Below are 22405 nucleotides of genomic sequence, written 5' to 3'. Positions count from 1 at the left end.
AGCATGACATCCTTCTCCAGGGAATGGTCCCTTCTTACAACATGACCAAAATAGGTGAGACGAAGTCTGGCCATTCTTGCTTCCAAGGAGCATTCTGGCAGGTGTAGGGTTTAGTAACAAGAAGAATGTCGTACCCTTTCAGTCTTGCAGGCACCCTGTGTCCTTGGGGTTGCTGGAAAGCAGAACTTGATCTTACACCCCAGAAATCTGCAAGAGGACTGTCTCTTTAAATATCCAAAATAGTCAAGCCACTTTTTAAACCTTCAAAATGGCGGTGTCCTCCGGACCGGCAAAAGTCCACAGCTCAGCCCACCTTTCTCTTCCCCTTCCCCGTTTGTTCCCCAGCCACCGTACTTAGTCCTCCGTGCAGTCCCTGGCTAGCAGGGGAGTTTTAGGTTAATTCTTAAGTCCTACCACCACAGGATTCTGCGAGAGTGCTGTTCTTTAAATATCCAAAATAGTCAAGCCGCTTTTTAAACCTACAGAATGGCAGCATCCTCCGGACCGGCAAAAGTCCACAAGTCAACCCACCTTTTTCTTCACCTTCTCTGTTTGTTCCCCAGCCACCGTGCATAGTCTGTGGCGTCCCTGGCTAGCAGGGTGATTTTTAGGTTAATTTTTAGGTCCTACCACCACTCGGGAATGTCCAAGCTGTTTGTGCCGTCAGGGGCGCTCAGGTCCCTGCCAGACCTCAGCTCCGTATGTCTCCTTTTTTGGTATTTTCACGCAAATTCTTCTGCTAGTTGGGGTTTAGTCTACTTCTGTATCCTTCCCTTCAAGTCTCAGGGGTCCAAGATTACTTCTGTGTCTGTGTCAATTGGTTTCCCTTTTCTTTGTTGAAGAGGGTCTGTGCAGTCCTTCTGCCTAGTCCGCCATCTTGCGGGAACTCCCTGCAGAGGTCTTTTCTTATCTTTCCCCAAATCTACTGCACTTGTCAAAAAAAGTGAAGCAAAGAATTGAGCAATTATACAAATAAGTCAAGAGAAACATCAGTGTTTCCCTTCATGAGCTGCAAAAAAAAAAAAAAAAAGTCAATCTGAACTATCTAGATGATAGTCTTTAAGACGTTTACCTCACAAGTCTGTACAATCACATTATGAGCAATTAATCTTCACAACTATTCGTGAAAGGAGGGAAAAGGCTCTTAAAAATTTTGAGTTCACCAAGTTTTCTAATAACATCTCTCCCTTAGGAGAAATCTCAGAAGAACTCAGTGACATAATCACTCAGTAAACTGAAGACTTAAAGGTAGCAAAAGAGTAACTGGATGAGAAGAAAAAAGAAAGGATATGTAAAGTTCCTTAGAAATGAAGAATAACTTTGTGGCTTCTGATAGAGAGTGCTATACCCATAGGCCTTGTTTCCCAACCACACCAGAGCAAAGGCATAGAGCAGAAATTCCAGTCTACTATCCAAGTACTCAATTTGGCACAACTTAGAATTTAACAGAAGAATTCAACATCAAAGGAAATCAGGGCTTTTATTGTCATGTTTTTCATTCTCTCACCCCTTGGAAAGACTAGGCATTGGTAAAGGCTACAATTGTGCGCGCATATGCGTGTTTGGCATGCTTGCACATGCGTGGACCAACGAAGGGCTGAAAGAAGGAAGGTAGCAGCCTCACAGGGGAACAAGCATGGACTTTGAGCAAAGACGGGCCCGTGTTCTTCTGCCTTCTCCACTTACTAGCCCTGGTCTCAAAGCCATTTAATATCTCTGAAAAGTGGCCTAACGTCTCTAAGCCTCAGCTTTCTTGTCTAGAAAATGGGGATATTATCTTTGTTATTACAGTAATATCTGAGACATTGAAATAATAATATAAAGTGTATATAGCTCCTTTGGCTAGGACACCACTGAATATAATTTAAGAAGAAACAAACTTGGGGATGTAAACATCTAAAAGATAACAAAAGATGGACTCAAATTAATTAACGCCACTGGACTGACAATCTATGCCTATCTGGAAAATGAAGCTCTTAGCACAAGTGGCCATAACAGGGGTGCTACTTGGTGAATGTAGGGCTACTGATATCTCATTTCCTAGTAAAGATAGTCTCCACTTTGCTCACTCAAATACAATTGGCCATGAGACAAGATTTATCACAATCATGTGTTGCTAACAATATTCCACACCATTCTTTGTTTAAAACTGTGCATGGTTTCTTTGGAATTAAAAGTCAGTTGTTGACAGTTAAAACTGAAGAGGCAAGGTGAGGGCTAGCAGAAGCCCTCAGCAGGGAGTTTTATATATACTCTATAACTCTGCTGCTGCAATTTGTCTACCTTCAGTTCAACCAGGCACCATGTACCCAGTGCAGGGCAGTTCCTGAACACTAATTGTGCCTTGTTATTTCAGTAGGACTTTGGAGAAGATGATTACCAGCTGTAGTTATTCAGTGACATTTCACTGCTCTTCTCTGCACTCCCTTTACAAAGCTCTCCTGTCAGGGACATTTTTACCTCCATTACAAGCACCACCTGCACTAATTCTAATATGATAACTTCTAATTGTTTGCTTTTCAAAGAAGTGAACTCCTTTGCCTGCCAACACTTCCTGTACAATTTGTTCATACATTTGGACTTAGTCCAAAGGGTCTGGGAATTTTCAGGATTGTCTCATTTTGCTTATTACCTTTTATTCTTGGTCCAGAGGAGCTTAACAAAAACTTTGTTAGATTTTCTCTTATGTCTGAGAATATCTGTGGGTGAATTAGTTTCTCCTGAAGCTAAGAGGCTGTTTGTTCCACTGAAAGGTATGTCACTATAAAAAATGCAAATATTTGTTAATTCTGAGTGGTGGAGACAAATCGGTTTGTTATATTATTCTTTGATGTCCTCTGCATTTTTTCAATCCCCAGACAAAAAGCTATGTGAAAACAACTGTGGGTGTTTCATATGTCTGTTCATAAAGGTCCTCAGATGAGGAGAGCAAAGGGGCAGCTACTAGGACCTCTTGAGAACATGGATTCTAATTTGTATTTCAACCCAAGTTCACTGCAAGTATCAGTGCAATTAAAAATAATAGAGTCTGGTCATGTAATTTTTCTAATGCATAGAACGGGTCTTTCCTTCCAAATTAATCCTTTTCTAGAAGTAGATGGACTGAAAACACAGGCACCAAGTAGTTAACTCACTTCCATCTGGCATGGCCATGTGAACACTTTAGTTGGCTTGCTTTTTTAATGAAGTGGTTTTTAATGAAGCAAGCTGTGAATTTAATAGATACCTTAAAACGACATCTTTGTAGCTAAGCTTTAAGTAACGAAGCAACTGCCAAATTAGCCATCAAAACCAAGAGAAAAATTCAAGACTGAACAACTGTAGCAGCAGGACTGCTGGGGTTTGGGGATCAGACTTGTCATCTAAACCAGCACAAAGGATCCATGTGGAAACAAGGGGGCTGATGGAAGGTCTGCTTAGAGACCTGATCAAAGATCAAGGAAGTACTTAGCCAACCTTAAGGCATATGACAAACACAAGGTATTATTTATAACCACTGTTATTATCAGCACTATCCATGCCAGCCTAGGAGCTCTGGTGGTATAGTGCCTAAGGCATTTGACTGCTAACTAGAAGGCTGGCGGTTCAAACCCACCAGCCACTCCTCAGAAGGAAGATTGGGCAATCTACTTCTGTAGAGATACTACCTCAGAAACCAAAGAAGGGGTCACTAAGAGTCGGAAACAACTCAATGGCTATACTACAGTTACAGTTACAGTAATCCATGCCAGTCTGTTGTTTCTTAGAAATTCATTTACCTTGTGATTTTGAATAAGACATTTCAACTCACTTAAAATGTGGAGGCCAATAAGATCATTAAGTTTGGTCTAGAATACTCTGGTGGCATTTGACTGGTTCAAACCCACCAGCCACTCCTCAGATGGAAGATGCGGCAATCTACTTCTGTAGTGATACTGCCTCGGAAACCCAAGGAGGGGTCGTTTTTAGTTGGATCTGACTTGATGGCAATGAGTTTGGTTTATGGTCAGAATATTCTGAAAGAAAGATGTTAGCAGAGACAAATGCATATCGTATTAGAAAAAACTTTTAAAAGTGGAAGAAATCAGCCAATCCTGGAAGGTCAAATGTAAATGCCAGGCAGGTAATGTGAGAGGGTGAAGAGGACTGGGTGGGTGTAAGTGAAAGGACAGGGCCTAGGGAACTGGAGAGTGTGTGTCCTACCTAAAGGCAGTCAAATTCCTTTAAAAAAAAAAAAAGTTTTGATCCAATAAAACACATCTGTGGTCTATGAATGAGGTTGCCAGTTTGTGACCCTTGCTTTATTTCCATGGTGAGGAAACTGAGGCACAAAGAGGGGAGATGGCTCGTTTAAGCTCTCACTGCTGGTCATGGGTAGCCAGGACAGGATCCAACACTCCCTGCTGCCAGCTCAGTGCTGGCTGCATTACAGTTACAGAACCAACACTCACAGTCATTATGCTAAGCTCTATTTGGAAGTCATTGCCACGGATTTCTGTGGAAAATCCTTCATTCTGTTACCCATAAAATATACACAAAGTTCCTCTACACACTCCCCTTTTGGGTACTTTACATTTTCTTTGTTCTTTATGCTACAACTCCTTATTCTGCTCATCTCAAGAAGGGGAGAGGGCAAGTTGCTTCGGGTAGACAGAGCCTGAAAGGGGAGACCTAAGCCTAGGGTGGTAGAGCTGGAAGAGCCTGTGCTCTCTCTTCCCTTAGCTCAAGTGGGAGCCGTCTTCGGTGAGTATGACAGTAGGACGTGGGACCTGCCTGTGGATTCAACCAATCTCCTCCCACATTCCATCTCATTGACCCTGGATGCAGCCTTCTCTTCAATTTTGTCCCTCTGGAACACAACATGGTATTCCATGTTCAGAGCCAGGAGACCTTCTTCCTTCTCACTCACTGAGGGATCTTGACCATCTACTAATGAAACCCTGTAAACCTGTTTCTTCTACCAAATAGGCAATATGGACTTTATCCCCAAAGATTATGGTGAAGATGAAGTGTTTCATGCTTAGTACTTGGCTTCCTAAAAGTCTGACAACTGTTAGCTAAGCCTGGATTTTTCCTATTTAGCCTTATCTGCCTTACTTGCCACATTTCTCTAACCCAGGCCAGTATTACCCCACCAGGCACCTAGAGAGCATAGCCTGCTCTTCATTGGTTAGTGTGCATATGATGATTCATACAGTGAAAAACCTGGACGAGGACTGATGATGAGTGGGGAACTAGGATTTGTCAAATGCTTCACTGTATTTGTTGCATGGCTCCAACAAGTGTTGCTAGTTTGTAATATGTCTGTAATAATGTATAGAGTTCTGCTTTAATGTAAAGGAAAGGGGTCATTTTCTTGGACTTATACCCTTAACATAAGTAAAAAATATAATACATGGCTTGCAACTGGCGGGAGGGGCTCTACAGTTACTCATTTATTTAAGCAACAGATTTTTATAGATTGCCTATCATGTTCTGTGATTATGGTCTACTACCTTACTCCGTGGGCAGCATTCATGGATTAAAACAAAGAGCAGAGCTTTCCTGCCTTTCTATGAAGAATGTAATGGTGGTCCTCACATCTGTGAATTTCCTCGAATCAGGTTATATTCCTTTGGTATAAGTCCCTAATTACCCACATGGTACAATGGTTTGCTGATGGGAAAGAATACTCTGAAACAAAAAGCTTATGTCTTTACTTACATGAATGTATTTTAAAACAAATCAAAACATGCTACAATGAAAGTGTCACTACCCAAGCCTTACATGCACCTATTAGGGGGATTTAGGTAAAGTCGTGAATCTATGAAAAAGCAAGTGCAAAGGGACAAAGTGGCTGCTCCACAGCAGGTCAACTCTGCTCCCTGCTGTGTAGCTGCAGATGACACTGAATCCAGGGCACACTTTAAAACCATTTCCCTTCAGTGACATTAAAAAGAAAAACAAAAAAATTCATAAATAAAAAAGTTTGAAAAAATCTTTGATCCTCATCTCCCTAGCTTTACATTCCATTACTCTGAGTAACCGATATGTCTGAAAACACTCTCAATTTAGCTAAACCCCTTATTCACAGAGAACAGCTTTTAAATTGTTCACACAATTCTTATCAATCAGCTGGGTCTGCATAAAGGAACTAGAAATACAGAAACCCAATCACCTCCATGAAAAATCACCATGTCTCCCTGATTCGAGGAAGTTCAGATCATATAAAACCTTTCCTTCAGATTTCCACCATTTACTGGCCTTTTCATCTTAATCACAACATGGTTGAGCTGATCTATTACAGGGTGAGTTTCCCTGGCAAGGGTAGGTGCCACCATCCCATGTTCTAGGAAACCCTAGTGGCAAATATTCTCACCATTAGAAACTGATGTTACAAGTATACTATTTGCACACAGAAAAATAATGGACTTCCTTCGCAAAATGGCTCGTCAGATATGCAATAATGGCAACAGGCTGGAGTTAAAGTACACATTTTTGGGAACAATTAAAAATGAGCAGGAAGGAGAACATAAAAACCCAGGCTGGCCACTCAGTGAATCCTTCTATGGTTCTAAACCAAACTCACTGTCATTGAGTCAATTTCAACTCACAGTGACCCTACAGGACAGAGTAGAACTGCCTCATAGGATTTTCAAGGCTGTAAATCTTTATGGAAGCAGATGCCACATCTTTATCCTTCAGAGCAGTTGGTGGGTTCAAACTACTATCTTTTGGTTCGTGGATGAGTGCTTTAACCACTGAGCAACTATGGCTTGTTTCTTTTATAGTAGGTGGATATCTATTTACTATGTTCCACGGGGTCATTAGGAGCTCTGGTGGCATACTTTTTCATCTTACAAATAGTCACAGGGTGTATTTTCCATCATCAACAAAAATATGTAGCCTTTATGAGAGAAGTGCTAGCTGTGGAGGTATGAAATGCATTTGTGTTATTTCTTCTCTTCCCTTTTGCTATGTACAGTTTGAATGACTTCCTTTCAAGCTCTGCATGATTGGACACAAGACCTTATGGGATTTGTATTAGATGGACTACAGAGGAAATTTATCCACATCCAAGTAAGTGAGATGACTGCAATGTAACTCTCTTTGATTGAAACTAGCTTGGCTTACTTACCACCAAGAAAATATTTAGGGTATTGTTCTGGTTACCTAGTGCCACTCTGACAAGAAATATCACAAATGGGATGGCCTTAACAAACAGGAGTTTATTCTTATGATTTGGAGGCTTTAAGTCCAAGTTCAAAGTGCCAGGCTCTAGGGGCTGGGTGAAAGCCCCTCAATCTTGGGGTCCAGCTCTGCCTCCTGCTCCTGGCCCACTGGAGCTAGAGGTGTTTCTTCACTCAGACAGCTGCTGGATGCTGAGGCTGAGAAGCCCCAAGGTTGACAAGTAAAAAGGCACAGTCCCGATGTTACCAAACCACATGGCAGGTCATTAACTTAAGTCCATTTTAACTCCCAAGGTCGGCACAGCATAGCAGGCTGCTGAGCAACAACACGGTTACATGTAGGGTCCAAGCGTGCTACAGGCTAGAGACCATTCTCAAGGCTTCTCCTTAAATACAGGAAGCAGACCACATCCTAAAGGTAGCTACTCAGCTGCTTGTGGTAGATCCCACCATGGAGTTGATTGCCAGTCTCATCATGGGGAATAACTACCACCAGCTGCCCAGCTACTCAATCAGGCCCAGCCAAATTGACACACAAACATAACTACCACAGGTATAAAATTGCCAATGAACTTAGCAAAAAAGACCAAAAGATTTATTCTGCCCATGTAGGTAGGTAGGTAAGTATACACACACACACACACACACACAGAATGCACTTGTTGTGGTCTAAATGACGTATTATACAATGTATCCATTTTTAGTTTTTTGGCACAAGAACTTTAGCCTTATAGACACCAAGAGATGTCATTCCATATAGTCATTCAGAGAGATTGAGCCAACCCACATAGATGGTCAGTGTCAAAGTGGGAGGTGATGTCTAGTGTGAAGGTGCTAATAAAAACCAGTATAATGATTCAGCCATTGTAAACACAAAGTCACCCTTGTGGAAGAAAAAAAAAATAAGACTGTGTATTATACACAACTGCTGTCTCAGAGAATATAGAAAAGGAAGTGTAGGGGAACAGTCTTAGAACAGTGGTAGAAAGGAGATCAAGGGTTACAAAGAATGAAGGAATAAGTGTCCTGAAGAGTGGAGATGTGCAGTGTACAAGTAATTCTAACCAATGTTAATGTCTGAATGCTAACAAAAGTTATAAATGATTTTTCAACAGCTTCCTCTAGCAACATAAGCTGTTATTGTCACATCGATTTTGACATTAAATGTTATGGAATTTTCTTGCTTTAATGAGAAGGCAGAACTGATTGGTAAATAAAGTAATGATTAAAGCAATTAAATGAGTAAAAATGAGAACTAAAGGAACAGTACTCATAATGCTTAAAAGAAATAGGCAGGTCTTGCTGATTTACTAAGAAAAAGAAATACGTTTATCTCAAGGTAAAAATAATGAGAAACAATGCTATGAATAACTGCCCTTTGGTAAGAGGAGAAAAGTCAATTAGTAATATGTCATTTGTTTCAAAATCTGCTTGCACCTGGTTCTCATTTGTTCTCCAGCTGAGAAACCAAAGACAACTTCTTTTTATTGCTTGTGGTCAAACAGCAAGTTCATTTCGCCATGGGATGATCAAACGGCCAGCCTCCCCCAGCTTGAGAAGGTTTGCCTTTCACTTTCAACTTGTTCAATCATCATTAACTTTGAAAAATGTCACATTCCATTTGTGCAATGAAAATTTCACCACTGGTGACCGTTTGGCTGAAGTTTTTGTAGGTGAGGCCCTAAATCTTGCAGAGCACCTCACACGTTCTCAAGGTCATTAGCCTTGTTTCCTTGTTTAATGACAGTTGCCTGAGATCCTGGAGTCTGTCTGTGGCCTGACATGGGCAACTTTGAAGAAACTGCTGTGTGTGAGTACATGTTTTCCCCTCTAAGACTGAATGGGCTTACTGGGTCATTTGTCACATGGATATTATTTGAGAAAAATTATGATATTCACATACACAAAGCACACATGTGTGCACACGTATACACACACACACACGTATACACATACACATATACCCTCCTTATTCATACACATACAGTGGTATTTTTACCAAACAAAAGTAACACTCTTCTTTCCCAGGGAGACACTAATAAAGGAGATGGTTGGATGGGGGCCATTTGGAAGCAAGGTTTCCTTACTCTGGGAAACCAGCTTCCCTGGAGAGGCTGAAATATGAACTCAGGGAGGCTCCAAAGTTTCTTGAAAAGAAAAATTGGCTTCTTTTCACTTTTGTCTTTGGACCTGAGATATCTTCATCTCCTCTGCTGATTATTTAATCTTAATCATATTTCCCCCTCTACAGAGAAGGAAGGTCTGAAATGTTAAATCCCAACAAATCTGGCAAAAAGGCCAAATCCCCAATGGGCACTCTACAAATACGAATTTTTGAAAGTGGGTGTCAAGTGGCAAGATGGCTAAATTAAGAGATCACTTGATCCACAGTCTTAAGGAAAGCACAGTCTACTGGGCCAAGTCAAATAAATTGCGTGCCTGTTGGCAAGTGAGTCAATAGCTAAAATAGGCCCCTATTACAGGTCCTGATTAAGTTTTCAAGGTCAAAACCAAGAGACTATATTTACAGAGCTCTGAAAAGTCTTAATAAATGTCTAGGTGCTAACATACTGCTTTAAATAGAAAAGTCTCCAGAAAGGTTTCCAGCTTTTAATTCCAGAGTTTCACAACAGGTTAGCTGCTGAAATAAGGGGAAGGTTATGAGCTGGTCTGGATCACAAGTCAATGTCTTGGGCCTTTCAGCTATCTCTACTCATAATATATCAGAATATTTATTGTTGCTTATATACAATTTTTAAATGCATTTTATTGAAATATAATTTACATACAGTGAAATACACAAAACTCTGGTAGCATAGGGCCTAAGGCACTTGACTGCTAACCAGAAGGCTGGCAGTTCAAACCCACCAGCCACTCCTCGGAAGGAAGATGGGGCAATCTACTTCTGTAGTGATACTGCCTCGGAAACCCAAGGAGGGGTCGCTATGAGTCGGTCCGACTTGACAGCACATAACAACAACAACAACAAAGTGACATCGGTCAATGCATTTTTTTTTTTTGGCAGTGTTCCCTCTCCTCCCCTCCCACCCCTGGCAACCAACAAAGTAAGTTTCCTTCTGTATATAAACCTTTCCTTGACTTTTTACAATAATGAATGTTCTAGTTAGCTAGTGCAGCTCTGACAGGAATATACCACAAATGGGATGGCCTTAACAAACAGGAGTTTATTCTCTTACAGTTTGGAGACTTGAAGTCCAAGTTCAAAGTGCCAGGCTCTAGGGGCTGAGTGAAAGCCCCTCAGCCTTGGGTTTCAGCTCTGCTTTCAGCTCCTGGCCCACTGAAGCTAGAGGTGTTCCTTCACTCAGACAGCTGCTGCTGGCTGCTGAGGCTGCCAAGCCCAAGGTTGACAAGTAACAAGGCACAGTCCTGATATTACCAAATCACAAGGCAGGTCATTAACTCAAATCCATTATAAGTCCCAAGGTTGGCAGAGCATGGCAGGCTGCTGAACAATGACACAGCTACATGCAGGGTCCAAGGTGCCATAAGCTAGAGACTATCCCCAAAGCTTCTCCTTATATATAGGAAGCAGACCGTATCCCAAAGGCAGATACTCAGCTGCTTGTGGTAGATCCCACCATGGAGTTGATTGCCAGTCTCATCATGGGGAATAACTACCACCAGCTGCCCAGCCACTCAATCAGGCCCAGCAAAGTTGACATACAAACTGAGCTACCACAATGAATTAATACTATATTTGTCCTTCTATGATTGACTTATTTCACTCAGCATAATTTCCTCCAAGTTCATCCATGTTATGAGGTGTTTTAGACACTCTACATTATTCTTTAGTGCTGCATAGCATTCCATTGTGTGTATGTACCATAGTTCAGTCATCCAATTTTCCACTGATGGGCACATAGGTTGTTTCCATTTTTTGCTATTGTAAATAGTGCTGTGATGAACATAGGTGTGCATATATCTGTTCCTATCCTGGCTCTCACCTCTCTAGCATATATACCTAGTAATGAGATTGCTGGGTCAAATGGTATCTCCAATTCCAAGGATTCTAAGGAATCACCATACCGCTTTCCACAGTGGTTGTATCACTTCACAGTCCCATCAGCAGTGTATGAGAGTCCCAATCTTCCCATATCTCCGCCAGCATTGTTATTTTCTGTCTTGTTGAACCTTGCCATCAGTGCTGGGGTGAGATGGTATCTCATTGTTGTTTTGATTTGCATCCCTCTGATGGCCAATGACCATGAGCATCTCTTCAAGTGTTTGCTGGCCACCTGAATATCCTCCTTGGTGAAGCGTCCATTCATATCTTCTGCCTATTTTTCAGTTGGATTGTTAATTTCTTTGGTGTTGAGGCTTGAAGTTTTCTATAAATCTTAGAGATAAGTCCCTTGCCAGATATATAACTATTGACAAGTATGAATTTGTTGCTATCATTTTGTTATGTACTTTTCTGTAGTGTTGATTTCTTTGTTCCCTATAACTTGCTGAGCTCATTTTGTTTATGAATCGTGTTATCACTTCCTTCGTTGCTGTTGTTTTAGTATTTGCTAAATTATTTGTGATGGTCTTCTTTTTTAGTTTGATATGAAGGTTTATCATTTTCCTTTAAGGTTATCCTGTGATTTATAGTTTTCTTCCCAAATTTAGAACAGTCCATTCTATCTTGTAGTTGTCTTGACTTCCCTACCATCTAGAAGTTCTGTAACTACACAGTTTATTCCCCTCTTTTTGGTCTGTAGTTGTCTTCATTTGTCAATTGATGTCTTTGGTTCCCTGTTTACTATCTTATAGGCTTATTTAGTTTGGATTCTTCCATAGCTGGGTTGGTTTCTGGGTTATGTCACCATGTGGGTTAATGGTCAGTTGTTGTCTGCTGTTGTTGCTTCTCTGTTCAAAGGACTCTCTTTAGCATCTCTTGTAAGGTTGGTCTGGTTTTAATAAATTCCCTTAATTTCTGCTTATTTGGAAATGTCCTAATATCCCCATCATATTTGAGGGACAATTTTGCTGGGTACATAATTCTTGGTTGAAAACTTTTCTCTTTCAGGGTTTTATATATGCCATCCCATTGCCTTCTTGCTTGCATGGTTTCTGCCGAGAAATCAGAGCTTATTCTTATTAATTGCCCCTTGTAGGTAACTTTTTGTTTTTCTCATGCTGCTTTCAGGATTCTTTCCTTTTCTTTGGTTTTGATGAGTTTGATGATGATATGTCTTGGTGCTTTTCTTTTTTGGATCTATCCTGTTTGGGGTTCGTTGGACTTCTTAAATGCATATATTCTCATCTTTCATCCTACCAGGAAAATTCCCTTCCAACAAATCTTTGACAATTTTCTCAGTGGTTTTATTTGTCTCTTCCTGTTCTGGAATTCTGATTACACATAGGTTATTCCTTTTGATGATATCCCAGATGAACCTTAGGCTTTCTACACTTTGTTTTCATCTTTTTTTCTGGTTGATTGCTTTCCAAAGAATTATTGAGGTATTTGCCTTCAATCTCACTAATTCTATCTTCCATTGATTCAATTCTGCTCCTTTGCCTGTTCAATGTGTTATGTATTTCTGAAAATTTAGTATTAATCTTCTGGATTTCTATCTGTAGATTTTGTTTCATATCTAATTTTTCATTTATTTTGTCATTTTGTTCTGGTGTTGTCTTTCAAAATTGTTCTAGGGTTTTCTCTGTGTCTTCCTCAATTTTGTCAGTGTTTTCCTTGATCTGTCTCTCAATTCGTTGAAGATACCTAAATATAATTCTTTGAATTCCTTATCAGGGAGTTCCAATGCCATGTCTTCCTTCGGGATGTGTTTTGGGTCTGTATCCTTTTCCCTTGTTTCTCTTGCTTCTTTTTGTGGATTGTGATGCTCTGCTGTCTCTGAGGCATTGTGGTATTTTTGCGTTTATATTTAATTGGTGATTGTATGTTGGAGTGACTTGCCCACAGCTTTCCTTTTCTTTGTATGTTATCTACGTAAGCAGGGTACTGTGCTGTGCTCCTCTATTTGCTAGTTGCCAGCTCTTATACACTCACCACCTGTCTCCTTTCCCATTGTCAGCCTCCTGTATGTCCCTGCCATCCTTGGCAAAAAGAGCCTATTCTTAGGTCCCTGGAATTTGAATGAGAATGCTATCACTTTAAAATAAAAAATGGCCATCACTTGTAAAGATTCAAAATTGCTGCACCCTTGGTCACTTTAACTATACAAAATGGCTACCACTTGTAAACATTCAAAATGGCTGTGTCCTCAGCCACTTTAAATAACCAAAATGGCCACTGCTTGTAAACAATCAAAATGGCTGCACCCTCCGGATAGCCGAAAGTCTACAGCTCAGATTGTCTCCCACCTTGCTGTTTCCCTTCCTAGTCATAGGCCACCAGCATAGTCGTCCCTGCAGCCCTTGGCAACCAGGACTGATCTTTAGGTCAATTCTCAGGTCCCAACACCACTTGGAAATATTCAGACTGTTGATCCTGTCAGAGTAGCTGACATTCCATTGCTCTGACCATCTCTGTACTCACTGCTTTTGTTCAGGTTTTTCCACTAGTTAGTGCCATATCTACTTCTGTATCCTTCCTTTCAAAGCTCAGGGCTCCAGGATTATCTTCTGTATCTCTGTCAACTGGTTTCCCTTTTCTTTGTTGAAGAGGGTCTGTGGAACTGGTCTGCCTATTCCATCATCTTCCGATATTCAATTTTTAATGGACTAGTAGAAGCTGCAGGTTGGAGGAGGGCAGAAATAGTCTAACGATATTTTCCAATTCCTCCAGCTAATATAAGTTCAGGCCTGGGGTTCAAAGTATCATATACCTTTTAAAACATAAAAGAGAATGTACTACTATTTTAAAGGGTGGTTTCACAGCACTACCTTTTAAGAAAAGTGATTCCAATACTAGATTATTAGCTCAAATAAAATAAAATTTCCCAGAAGAGGTTTTTTTTTAAACAAACATTTGCATATGTACCAGGTACTCTTCCAAGTACTTTATAAATATTAACTCATTTCATCCTCCTAGTAATTCCAACAGGTGAAGTCACTTACCCAAGGTCACAGATCTGAAAGTAGTAGAGCCAGATTGAAATCCAGGAAGTCTGGGTCTCTATCCATTATACTATGCAACTATTTTTTTCATGACGACCTCTCAGAATATGCAGTCATAATGCCCATTTATCTGTTACTTCAAGTTGGGCAGATGGTGTCCAAAGAGAAAAGTATTTGATCTATTTCTTCCACTTCATAGGGACAGGGAAATAGGTCTCTAAGCTTCCCCTTTTTCCTCACACTGATTTCTTATACTCTCTCATCTCTACTGCCATTGAGGTCACCATTCTACTGCTGGCTCCCAAGCGTGCTCTGTTTCTCTCCCTCTCTCTTGCACAGACACACACACTCACACAGAGCTATTACTGTGCTTCAGTGAAGCTGCACGGGGTTTGTGATCTGGGCATAAAAGCAGACATCATTTGCTCATTAGAGCTAAGTTTTCAGGACGTGCCCCACTTACTGACCTCCACTAACGGCCTGGGTTTGCGCTCGACTGCAAACCTGAAGTGGCAGAGTTCACAGTAGCTGGTGTTTGAGGATGACAGCCAGTGCTCCAGGCAGCTCCGATGAATTGTCCCCAAGGTCCCCGTACATTCACATGGAGAGAGTAAGTCCTCTTGGCTGCTGCCTTCATGGCAGATCCTGCACATTGGCCGGTCATTGAAGGGGCTGCAAGAAAAGGAGGGGCACATGTCAGTCACTGGGCTGGAAACCACCATCTTAGAATGGCCTTCAAGCTCCGTGTCCTACAGACCTTCCCCAGTGGGAGCTGTTCAGAACAAAAAGCGTCTTTCCTCTTATTCCTTTCTTGATATAAAATCCCTTAGATCTACATTTGCACTGGGCAGTGGGAGGCCAGTGCTGAGATGGGTCTTGGATACTCTCGAACATTTATCCCTTCTATTTTTTGCCAACATAAAGAAATAGAGGGTGGCAATATCAAAGCAGCTGGGTGTGGTCCAGAGCCAAAAGGGAGTGAAAATGTGCAGTAAGTTATTTTTGCCTCAAGCACGGTTGGAGTTCAGGGAAACTAACAATCAAATAATAATAATAATAATAATAAATCCCACACCATTAAGAATAGACATTGTTTTGAAATGACACCAAATATAGTTTCCAGACAAACTGAATATGTCTTTTGAACCAGGTCAGGATATTTTTGTACACCCAGATGTTCATTTCCTTTCTCATCTCAATAGCGTGGGAGAATGAGAGGAAAGACGTTAGTTAACTGGCAGCAAACACCAAAGCTGCCATATACAATGGCAGTAAGTCAGAGTAGAGTCTTTTGAGCTTTTCCTAGGGTGTTCTCAGGGATGCCAAAGAGACTAGATGCAGCGTAAGCAGTGAGCATGACCTATTGAGGTGGGCTTAGTTTCAAGTTTTGTCTTTAATTTGGAAAAACCACCTCTGCACATTTCATGAAGGCAGCACAATGTAGCAGTTCAGGGTATAGGTTCTGGGGTCCAGCTGTCTGGGCTTGAACCTCAGCTCTGCTGGACAACTTTGGACAAGTAACTTCATCTCTCTGTCCTTTAGTTTCCTCATCTCTTAAATGGGAACAAAGAATGATGCCTTCCTGATATAGTGATCAAGACGATTAGAAAAGACAGTCTACATTGGAAGCTTAGAATAGTAACTATAACTGGTTGCTATCACTCGATTCTAACTCATGGTGACTCCATGTATGTTAGAGTAGACCTGTGCTCCACAGGGTTTAAATGGCTGATTTTTCATAAGTAGAACACCAGGCCTTCCTAGGGGCCTCTGTAAATAACCAGCTAAAACTAGCTATTTTCGCTCATGGAAAAACTCAGACCCAGGACAATCAAATCACATGACCATTACATAAATCAGGGGCCAATGAGGGGATCATATGGAAGAAGTGGCCTCACTTTTCAATGGATACTGTGTCTTATTGGAGGACCCATCCCTCTCTGATCAATATCTCCTTACACTATGTGTGCTGTTCTTCACTTGGCATTAGATTTTAAAGTATGCTTCACTGTATGTGCCCACCCGGGGACAGCATCTTCACCCATCCTCCCCTGCCTCTCCTCTGCCTCCTAAGGATGACAGTGAGTCAGGTCCATCCCCATCATTCTCTTTAACACCCACTTTGGTCCAAATGGAAACACTGCTGTTTCTCAAAGGTCTTATTGGGAATGATCCTGGGAATGAGTATAGGCAAATGGGGATTAAAAAAGGAAAGGATCTCCCCTTCCCTATCACCACTAGCCCAAAATACCTAATCATGCTGGGGCAAAAAAAATTAAAAAAGGAAGTCTACAGAGTCTATTGCTGGCTGCCTTCACTCACAGTGAGCCATGTGCATGCAAAAGTCTGGAACAAACATGCAGCGGTTCATGGGTCTCAATGATGCACACTGTTCTTCCTAACAAACAAGCTGTTTGATGGTGCAGGTGACTGAAGCCCATTGTCACCCAGACTCAGTTCAGAGGAACAGTGATGCTCACCCCATTCATCACATTCTGAGTTCTAACCAATTTTTAGAAGTTCTTTGAGAAGTGGAAAAATATATATTAAAATTTGTTTGTATTCTTTGTGAGAGCTGATCAGTTGAAAGTAGAAGGCCCATGTCTGATGTCTGCAACCTGTGTGTGTGCCTGTGACTGCATGTCTAAGAGCCAACATCTTGTCCAGCTCTGGCTACAGGCAGCAAGAAATGCTGTACTGCCACTAGCAGATTTGCTGCAGACACATGTACATATCTGTAGGTCAGCATCTATACCAGAGGGTTGGAGTGAATCACTCAGAGAACGAAGTCAGCTATTAAGGTTTCAGGGTCAGAAGTGTCAGACACCAGACAAGTCCAGTGTTGATACATTCATGTTTTCAAAGTCTCACATACCCATTCTGAAAGAAGGCTGGAGAAGCCAATGAACATCTATTAGCCTGGCAGCCTATGGCAAGAAGAGTCTGGACTTCCAATCTGCCACTGGGCAACAACAGCACAAGAGGAGACCCCTGGGGACAAAGTCCAAGCCTCGATAAGCCATCTCCCTGCTGTTTAGAGCCTTCCACTTTGTTTTAGCTCATCACTCAGGGAAGATGCACTGTGGACAATAAGACTTCATAGGGTGGGGAGGAGGAAGTCATGAATAGGGAATCCAAAGGGAGTGAAGAAGGCGACAAGAGAAGACACCCACAAGTGGGGATGTGCCAAAGAGGCGTGAGCACTGTCCAGGCAGCAGCCCTGAAGTGTGCATCCCATCAGGCGGAGCTGATTAGCATGAAGACCAGGAATGCCACTTCAAAAGTTTTGATCACAGATCAGAATCACTGTGGCTTAGTCACTTGAATTCAGGTGGCTTCTTCTTTCAATTCTAACAAAGGTAGCCCTTTGTTGGTGCTTGAAGAAGACAAGAACGTAATTACCACAGCAATGTCAAAATAACAAATGTAAAGCAAGCAATCACATGTCTTGTAGGATCTTTCCCTGCCTGGCTCTCTCTGCAAGTGTGGCTTTAAGCAGGAAACTAGACAACGTGAATTTTAGCTTTATGCCCATTGCTATAGAAACGACAATGACAGAACGGTGTAATCCCCTTTTTTTTTCTCTCTCCTAGCACCTGCTCTCACCTGACACAAAGACCTGAGCACTAATTACATCCCCTTTAGCAATTTCCACCTGACAAAGAGTTCTGTGGATCAATAACAGATTTATTTATTTTAATTGTGGTACTACCTCTGGGTGGCAAGAGTCCGCACTACTGTTGAGAGCAGCTGCCCGTCCTTGGCTGAAACTTGCATGACATACTGTGGCTGACCATTCACTAGGCTGCCACAATCCTCCACAGTCTTCACCACGGGCACAGCAGAGCTGGTGCAGTCTGGCAGGACTTCAGGCAGGTGACTGCAGCGGCTGGTTGTCATGGTAACAGACAGCAATTACTCTGCTAGTGGCTTCCACATTCATACAGGATTTCCATCTAAGAGAGATCAGAAAACAGTTTACTTGGGCAGGGTGGTTAACAAGAAAATGAATTACAGGCCACCAATGTTATCATGTCATTATTTAATATAAATAACAAGGGTAACTGTGGCACATTATCTGGTTACCATTTTTACACACATACACATGCACACACACATGCATGCACACAGAACCCATGAGAAACAGAAGTGCTTATGAACAAGACAGCAATCATGTTGGTCTATAAAAACATTTCGGAGCCCTGCACTCCACAGGGGGTGGGGAGTGATGGCTTGGAAGCCCAGATGCAAAGAGAAGATAAGTAGTTCTCCACACTCTGTGCCACAGAAGCAGTAAGTCTTTGTTGACACTCTCTAAAAGTTCCTCGAGTCATTATTAAAACTGTTCACAGCTATTTTTTCCTCCATAAGCAATTTATTCTCTGTGCAGCTTCATTCTGAGATACTGAGATTAAAAAGAAGAAGAAAGAAAATATGAAAAAGAACTTGGCCAACTAGTACCTTCCACAGCAGTACCTGTCAAACTTTCATTAAGATACCAACTTCCTGACTTTTGCCATATCTCAAAATATAATCACCCACTTAATATATTTTCTTCACTTAATATGTTTCAAAAATTAACTTCCCTTTAAAAATGAAACCTATTTTAGCCTCATCTTAAACAAAATTATTTATGAAATAATGAGTTTCATGAGCTCCTTATATATTTTTTTCCTGATGGACATTAAAATACATATATTACCAGGGGAGGGGAGGGAAAACTGCTAGAAAGGTAAGAGACAAATATTGATTTGGGTTAAAGGAAAAGCAATATACCAAAAGCGAGTGACCAATACAGTAACACTAAGGAAAAGGAAGACACAGAGAAGTGCACAGGAGGTACAGACAACAAAGATAAACACTTTTACATACACAATACTGCATTACCAGTAACAACAAACATAAATACATAGGTAGACAGACTGAATGATCAGACTGAATGTCTAGGCAAAAGGGAATATACCCATGATCATATAGACATTTGAGGAACTCTGGTGGTGTAGTGGGTAAGTCATTTGGCTGCAAACCAGAAGGTCAGTAGTTCAAATACACCAGCTGCTTTGTAGGAGGAAGTTGAGGCAATTTACTTCCATAAAGATTTACAGCCTTGGAAACCCAACTGGGGTCTCTATGAGTCAGAATCGACTTTATGGCAGTGGGTATACATAAGTTTGGCAGATTGTATTTCTACATACATAATTCTATGTGCTATAAGAATGTCCAAGTAAATAATAGAGCAAACAGTGGGCAAAGTTATGATAACTTCTTGGCCAGAGCCAACCACGCTGAGGGAGTGAGTTGTTGGGCCTGTTGCTCAGGACTATGGTGGTGGTGGGGGACATCAAGCTCAATTTGCATAATACACTACACATAAACATTTTTCTACATCCTTTGGGCAATCTACTTCCATAGAGATACCACCTCAGAAACCCAAGGAGGGGTCACTATGAGTCAGAATCAACTTGATGGCAGTGAGTTTTTGTTTGTTTGTTTACTTTGGTGAGCAGCAACTGGGGTCTTTAAAAGCTTGCAAGAGGCCATCTAAGATGCAACAATTGATCTCTCCTCATTCAGAGCAAAGAATGAAGAAAACCAAAGACACATGCAAAGAATTAGTCCAAGGGACTAGTGGACCATCCAAACCTCAGCCTATATGACAGTGAGACCAGAAGAACTAGATGGTGCCTGGATACCACTGACGACCACTTGGAAAAGGCTTAGTGTAGGAGATCCTGGACAGAGTGGGAGAGAAATGTGGAACAAAACTCAAAATAAAAAAAAAAAGGTCAGACTTACTGGTCTGATAGAGGCTGGTGAAATTCCTGAGACTGTGGTCCCTACTCATCCTTACGGTCTGGAATTGAACTCACTCTCATGGTTTCCAACCAAACAATAGACAGGCATATAAGGCGAACATTTATACCAGGTAAGCACACTTCTTATAACAGTCAACTATGAGAGATCAGATGGGCAGTATTCGCACCGGGAAATAGCTCAGAATGCAGGAATACACAGGAAAGAAGGACACAGGGATTAGGGAGAAAGTGAGAAGAGAGCTATTACATTATGGGAATTGCAGTCAATGTCATGAAACAAAATGTGTATGAACTGTTATATGGAAAATGAATTTGCTCTGTAAACTTTCACCCAAATCACAATAAAAAGTTTAAAAAAATACACATATCACCTTGATTTTTGTTCATTTGTGTAGTACTTAAAATCCAGAAGGCATCTACATCAACATAGGGAAACACGTAGGAGATGGCAAGCAAGTGATGAATGAGATCTCTACCACCCATTGAAGACAGTCTATTTTTAATAAAAGCCTTACCTCTCTGACACACAGTCTATCATATAAATGAAAAGGAATTCCATTCCCTATCTGTGTGGTGCAGGCACAGGCTGTGACCTCATGTTCAAAGCATACAGAACCGCTGGGGTGAAGAACCCTACTGCACCCAGTAAGAGGTCTGATGTGTAAGAAATAAAGGCCTGTACAGACATTTGCAGGAGGACTCATTCAGGACCAAAGGTGAGATGACACAGTTTCATGGACCATATGTATTGTTTCTTCTAGCCTCATCACCTCAAGTCCTGGTCTCACACAGCCTGGACTTAGTAGGGGAGCAGTAGGGCCAGCTGATGGACTAAGTTCATGTCAATAACCAGTCTTAGTAGGACGATGCTAACAGGGGAGTGATACATGTAGTATGTTTTCGTACCTTGAAATAGGTTATACCTTTTAAATAATTTCATAAAAAATCAAATAATAACCAGTTTTGTTGATTTAAGGCCCCAAGTCTAAAAAAATCTTCTCTCCCTCCTCAATCTCAACAGCATTTCTGGAATTCCTCAAAGGGTTGTTTTCTCCCACATATTTGTGGCTACACATTGTATTTTACTTGACCTCCACAGATCTGGAAAATAGGGTCGTCCCAACTCCCATGATAGGGCAGGCAATGTACATGGACTAGACATTTTCAGGGTGACATACCAGTGTTTCTGGATGAACATGAGCTGACATTTTCTGTCCCAGTAACCATATATCAAGTAGGCTTGACTGTCTGAGACAATTGGATATGAGCATAATCCCCTTCTTGCTGCTGAGGTGTCTGGCTGGCCTCGCTCTAGCATCCTTCCTTTCTCCATCCTCCTTGGCGGCCACCAGTACTCTCAGGGATGTGGTCTTCCTTCTCCAAGCAGTCCCCACTGCAGTCACAAGCCCTTGCCTAAGGCCTCATAAGGGGGCAGTGGCAGGGGCTGCCCCTTCCATGCTACTGTCACTACTCTGGTGAGATTCTTAACCCAAAAGAACTGAGCATTCAAGGAATACAACCAGACAGCTGGTAGAGTTTTATTTTTAAAATAGATCTGTCATATATGTGTATGCTTAAACAAAAGCAAGAAATGCATATTATAGAAACTACAGAAAAGCACATAGAAAACAATAAAATCATAATCCCATTATTTGGATAACCAAAATCAACATTTTGGGTGGATGCCTTTTTATTTATTTATTAATTATATTTGGTCAGAGTGGCAGGGTAGAGTTCAGGTTTTGCTGGGGTCTGATAGCCCTTAGATCTTTAAAACAATTTTTTTTTTTTTTTTTAAACTGAGTTATGGTGGCTCTCAGGCCACAGAATTAAAGGATGTTAAAATGACCATCCTCTTCTAAAACTGTGTCTGACAGCCCTGCCACCCCACCCTGCAGGGCCTGCCCTTACCAAACCCTACTGACATGATTTTCAGTTCTCATAATGCCTCATAGTCACAAAGTGTAACTTCCTGGCACAGTGCTTTTGCTTCACAAGGCAGCCATAGATTAAGAGCCAGGGGTGTGTTGGCAGGAAAAGCAGACACAGTGACCTTCTTGCCACATGGAATGATTATGTCTGGGTGTACTCTGAGAGTCTATTTTAGGATTTTGCATAACTCTAGCTTGGAGGGCCAAACGCTCCCTCCCTACGCTAGATGGAACTGGAAGGGGATGTGGAGAGTATGTCAACAGGACTGGGTGGGGGTGGGGGTCAGTCGTTAGACAGTCTTTAGTGAAAACATAGTCACTCAGGCACATAATATCCCCAAATTCATCCACCTGTGACCTAGATTAAATTCTCATCAAAGGAAGTAGTTGTAAATGAATGGACCAGATCAGCAATAAAATGCCCTTAAAAAATTCTAAAAGCAGTGTTTCCCTTAAACTCAATTTTATATCTGTAATTTTACTT

At 41.4% G+C, this 22405-nt stretch overlaps 1 protein-coding gene across 1 annotated transcript in view; it reads right to left on the bottom strand.

The window, feature by feature from the left end:
- Positions 1-18074, bottom strand: part of MARCHF3 (membrane associated ring-CH-type finger 3) — a 74944-nt gene extending 56870 nt beyond the window's left edge. The window contains exons 1-3 of the mRNA XM_042781131.1: positions 17887-18074; positions 17050-17136; positions 14642-14846 (exon numbers count right to left, since the gene is read on the bottom strand). Of these exons, the coding sequence (XP_042637065.1) occupies positions 14642-14846; positions 17050-17136; positions 17887-18074 (480 nt within the window). The remainder of the gene's footprint in view (positions 1-14641; positions 14847-17049; positions 17137-17886) is intronic.
- Positions 18075-22405: the final 4331 nt, after the last annotated feature.

Source organism: Orycteropus afer, unplaced genomic scaffold (genome assembly GCF_000298275.1).
Source record: "Orycteropus afer afer isolate SDZICR_OR568_19922 unplaced genomic scaffold, OryAfe1.0 scaffold00086, whole genome shotgun sequence".
Lineage (NCBI taxonomy): Eukaryota > Metazoa > Chordata > Mammalia > Tubulidentata > Orycteropodidae > Orycteropus > Orycteropus afer.
Note: the sequence above shows the minus strand (reverse complement) of the source record. Positions and strands in the feature narration are given on the sequence as shown.